At 61.2% G+C, this 5,127-nt stretch overlaps 1 protein-coding gene across 1 annotated transcript; it reads left to right on the forward strand.

Annotated features, from left to right (window-relative positions):
• Positions 1-3,243: 3,243 nt before the first annotated feature.
• Positions 3,244-4,776, forward strand: LOC119391773 (uncharacterized). Its single transcript, XM_037659423.1, has one exon. The coding sequence runs from the start codon at positions 3,244-3,246 to the stop codon at positions 4,774-4,776; it is 1,533 nt and encodes a 510-aa protein (XP_037515351.1).
• The last annotated feature ends 351 nt before the right edge of the window (positions 4,777-5,127 follow it).

Raw genomic sequence — 5,127 nt, forward strand, 5'->3', positions numbered from 1 at the left:
CTCTGGCCCAGGTACTCTCCTCACGACCGGGTGTTGCTGCCATACGCGTCAATCATCAACGCAACATAGTGGCAGCGGACGTGACAACGAGAGAGTGTCTGGAGCAGCTCCTAGCACTCACGGAGCTACGGGGGATAGCGGTGACAGCCAAGCAGCCCGCAGACCGACTGACCAGCATCGGGTATATCCATGGTGTGGACGGGGAGCCGGACAACGCCAGCCTCCTAAGTGGACTGCAGTCTACGCTGCCGGTGCTGTCGGCTACCAGGGAGGGCAGCACGGTCACACTACAATTCGCAGGACCGGTCCCTCCACAGCACGTGAAGCTGTTCCTGGTCCGGTTCCCCGTGCGACGAGCAAGACCCCGCCCTCTGCAGTGCCGACAGTGTGGGCGCTTCGGCCACGCCAGAGAGGCCTGCAGCTGGCCCGACGGTTGCATCAGATGCGGACGTGCCCAACCGGAAAGGGAGACATGCTAGCGCCCAAGATGCATTAACTGTGGCGGCCCCCATGCTGCTGACACACCCGCCTGTCCTCGGTGGCAGCAGGAGCGCAAGATAGCGACCATCATGGTCACTTCCATGACAGCCCTTTCAAAGAGAGCGGTCCGAGCGGTGGTTCGGGATGAGGAGCGCGAAAACCCAACCCCCAGGCCGGTGGTACGTTCCTATGCCAACGTGGCACGGGGGCCCGCTAGACCTGCTGCTTCCGGTAGCACTGGATTGGACTCCCAACGCCCGCAACCTGCTACAAGTCCTGCTGGAAGAACCCCTGCGAATCCTGCTGCTGTCCATGGCCCAGCAGCCTCTACTGCGGTCCCGCCTTCAAATACTACCGCGGTCGTGGGCTCTGTCACACCTAAGGCCCCGCATGCAGACACACCTACGGTACCTGGACCTGCTGCCACCACTCCGGCCCAGAACCCGCTCGACAACCTGGCCGAATGCCTGCTGCAGGCCATGAGGTTCGCCTGTGCTGCCTTCCCTGAAGGCCACCCTCTCCGTGCCATCTGCCAGCAGGCAGTGGCTGTCCAGCTCTCGTCAACACAGCATGGCTGGTCGGCCTACCAGAAGTACCCACTGCCGCCCCAGCGTTCTGCAATGGAACACACTGTCATTGAAGCTGCGACTGAGGGAGCTATCTCTGCACCTTCAGCAGCACACCTACGACGTCCTAGCGCTGCAGGAGGTGAAGGGATTGGCTTCGTCCCTGCGGCTCCCCGGCTACATCGGCTACAACGGAGCCACATCGTGCACCCTGACCTCATGCCAGGACACACCATGCTTGGACGGTACTCATCCACAGGACAAACCACGCGTGGCTGTGTATGTTCGACGTGACCTACCACATGTGCTTGTCGACGTGGCCAGTGCCACAGGGGGCCGACTAGAGTGCTGTGCAGTGACGGTGCGACTCCGGGGAGTGGACACAACTGTGGCATCTGTGTACATACTACCGCAGCTACCCTGGGACGCCACCATGCTGACCAGGCTGACCTCACGACTGGGGCAGGACTACCTGTTGTGTGGAGACGTCAATGCTCACCATGGCGCCTGGGGAAGCCGCAGAAACTGCCGCCGCGGTAAGGAGCTGATGGACACTGCCCTCCAGTTGGGGTTACGTGTGCTAAACACCGGCTCCTTCACACGCATCCGACGGACAACCCGGCCCACCTGGACGGCCATAGACGTCAGCCTGGCCACCCCGGGAGCGAGCTACGGCTGGGCCCAGAGCCTGACTCCTGGGTATCTGACCATCTGCCGATTGTTATCACTCCCGCGAGTTGAAAGGTCCCAAGAACACGACGGTACGCGGTGGTGGATTGGCGGCTATACCGGCATCACCTGGACATGGCCCCGGAACACCTGGGCATCTTCGAGGCCATGGCAGGGGCAGCAGAGGCAGCCACCACCATCACCTCAGCTCCAGTGAACCACCCAGCCCCAGACCTCCACCACCTCAACCTGAAGGCTGCCAGACGACGTGCGGAGAGAGCCTTCCTGCGTGGGGGCTGTCGCACTCTGTTCAACCGTTTGAATGCTGCCTGCAGATGGCATGCCAATCAGCGGTGGCGGCAAGGACCGGGGGGGTATCTGCCAAACTGTCAGCAGAAACAAAGGAGGTTCCAGGGCGTGGAGGCTCCTCAGATCACTGCTGGTGGGGCCATCAACACTGCAGCCAGTGCTCTCCTTGGCCATTGCCCTCAACAACCGGGAGGACACCTTGGCCGAGCAGTTTGCGGACCGGTTCGCGGCAGCAGTGGCGGTGCAGCCAGCAACAGTTACCAACCAGCGGGCCCCCTGCCTACCACAAGGTCACCATCCAGCCTGGGCTGCAGACCAGATAGAGGCCCCCTGCCAGGCACCGATCATGGCACACGAGCTCAACGCTGCCCTGTCACGGACCAAACGCCGCAGTGCCCCAGGACTCGACGGCGTCACCTATCAGATGCTACGGAACCTGGACGACAACACACGGCAGAGACTCCTGGCGGCCATGAATGACATCTGGTGCAGTGGCGAGCTACCGGAGGCCTGGCTGACAGCAGTGGTGGTGCCTGTCCTTAAGCCCGGTCGAGCGTCATCTACCATCAGCTCCTACCGTGCGGTATCTCTGACCTCCTGTGCATGCAAGCTCATGGAGGCCGTGGTCCTGGGGCGCCTCAGCTGGATCGCTGGGGCTCTGGGCCCTGAACGCTGGGGCCCTGAACAGCAGACCGGATTCCGTCGCCACCGCTGCACAGCGGACTCCATCGCCGATGTGGTCAGCTCCATGGAGGACGCCAGAAGCAGAGGAGAGGTGACCCTTCCTGTCCTGCTCGATGTCCAGAGCGCGTTCGATGGCCTCCCACATGCGGCCATTGAGAATGCACTGGACGCCATGGGCATAGAGGGCTGCCTCCGACGCTTCATCTCCGGGTTCCTGACCGGACGGACTCTTCGAGTACGGGTTGGCCGGTCCACCAGCAGCCCCAGGAGCGTGATGACTGGAGTACCGCAAGGATCTGTCCTCAGCCCACTGCTCTTCAGCCTGGTCCTGGCGGCCCTTCCAGCAGTCATCCCGGTAGACAACACGCACCCCACACAGTGATCAATCTATGCCGACGACGTGGCTCTGTGGGCATGTGGGCCGAGACGCCACCTACCAGCCATCCGGCGTTCCCTCCAACACTCCTTGGACGCGGTGGCCTCCTTCTTCAGAGGCATCGGGCTTCAGGTGTCCCCCACAAACACTGTGGCCATGATGGTCCACCCGAGAGCAGCGGCCAGGGGGAGCGTGCAGAAGCTGGTCCTCAACGGCCGACCCATCCCATGGAGTAAGGAGGTGACTTACCTGGGGCTCCGGATAGACCACCGCCTGGCCTGGATCCCTGCTGTCAAGACGGCTATAACCAAGGCGGCGCGGGTACAGTCCATGGTCAGCAGGCTCCTGCTGCGTGGAAGGGGCTGCGCTCGGAAGCTGGCCCTACAACTATATCACGGCACTGCCACAGCTGTCATCCAGTATGCTGTGCCCTTGGACCAGCTCTCATGGCGCCGAAAAGAACAGCTGGAGAAACAGCATCGCTCGGCCATCAGGGCGTTCCTGGGGCTCCCACGCTGTTCTCCAGTGGCTGCCACACTGGCAGAAGCACAGACCTCGCCAGTATCCCTGCTGATGCTGCGCCAGGCCCTGCTGCATGTCGACCGGCTGCACCGAACGCCATACGGAGAGGCTCTGCTGCGGCGCATCAGGGACCGGCCGACCTCCCGCATGGGGAGCATCTGGGCACTCTATCAAGAACTGGTCCCACAGCCCCCCACTCCAGTCCAGCCTCCACCTCCACATCGGCGACCGCCAGACATCAGCCTGCGCCTGGGGAAGCTGACAAAGAGACGCACTCCAGCCAGTCAACTCCAGCAGGCCGCAGTGGAGAAGATTCACGAGCAGCTGAGTGGCCACCTGCTGCTCTACACGGATGGCTCCGTCTACAAGAGTCCTCCTTCTGCTGCCGCTGCCTGCGCGGTTCCCGAGCTGGGGGTAAGGCTTCAGTGCCGCCTTCCGTTCCCAGCGAGCTCAACAGCAGCCGAACTGGCAGGACTCAATCTCGCAGCAGACCATCTTGCCGCCAGCCTCCCTACACAGCCGGTGGCCATCGTCACGGACTCCCGCCCAGCTCTACAGGCCCTGCTGCAGCCCGATCGAGCCGGCATCACGGTGATCCTGCTCCTCGCCAAACTCCAGGCCCTCAAGGACTGCGGGGTCAGACTGTCGATGCACTGGCTTCCATGCCACGTTGGGATAGCCGGCAACGAAGAAGCAGACGCCGCTGCCAAGGACGCGCACCGGATCGACATTCCAGTCACAACTGCTATAGCGGCCTCTGACTTCTCCCGTCAACGGCTGCTGCACCTGCTCAAGGCGGCCCACCCGGACCAACGAGTAGCAAGTGGTCACCCTCCCCGGCCACTACAGGAGACCAGATTCCAGTGGCGAGAGCTGAGGCTGCTGCTGCGGCTCCGAACCGGAAGCGCATGGCCTGCTGCACGCAAGTACAGCAAGGGCCGCTGTTCCTCGCCGGACTGTAGCAGATGTGGGTCCCCTGAGATGTTCGAGCACATCCTGTGCTTCTGCCCAGCCCTGGATAGCCCGCGAGACACCATGAAGAGGTCCTACCGCATGCAGGGCCTACCCCACTCCACCGTTGACGATCTCCTGTTCCCGTCTGGATACCAGTCCACCGCGCTGCGAGCTTTTCTGAAGTTTGCTGATGATGCCGGTCTAGAGACCTTGTGAGCCCTGTACCTCAACAGTCCTCCTGCCCCCCACGTCTACTCTGCTGGAACTATGACGACCTGCTGCTGAACCTTCTACCTTCTTCCTTCATCTTTACCCCCACTTCCCCATTCCACAGGCACTGAGCCGTGTCCCCAACTGGGAGACAGAAATAAGTGTCTCATCCTTCCTTCAACAATCACTATATATATAGCCTGGTAAATTTCAGCCTGATGAAGATCGGTCTCCGATCGAAACGTCGACAAATAAACAGTTTTTTAGAAGCGTATACCTTTTCCTAATTATTTTACGGCAACCGAAGACAGACTCTATATATATATACATATATATATATATATATATATATATATA

The sequence above is a fragment of the Rhipicephalus sanguineus genome, chromosome 4 (genome assembly GCF_013339695.2).
Source record: "Rhipicephalus sanguineus isolate Rsan-2018 chromosome 4, BIME_Rsan_1.4, whole genome shotgun sequence".
Lineage (NCBI taxonomy): Eukaryota > Metazoa > Arthropoda > Arachnida > Ixodida > Ixodidae > Rhipicephalus > Rhipicephalus sanguineus.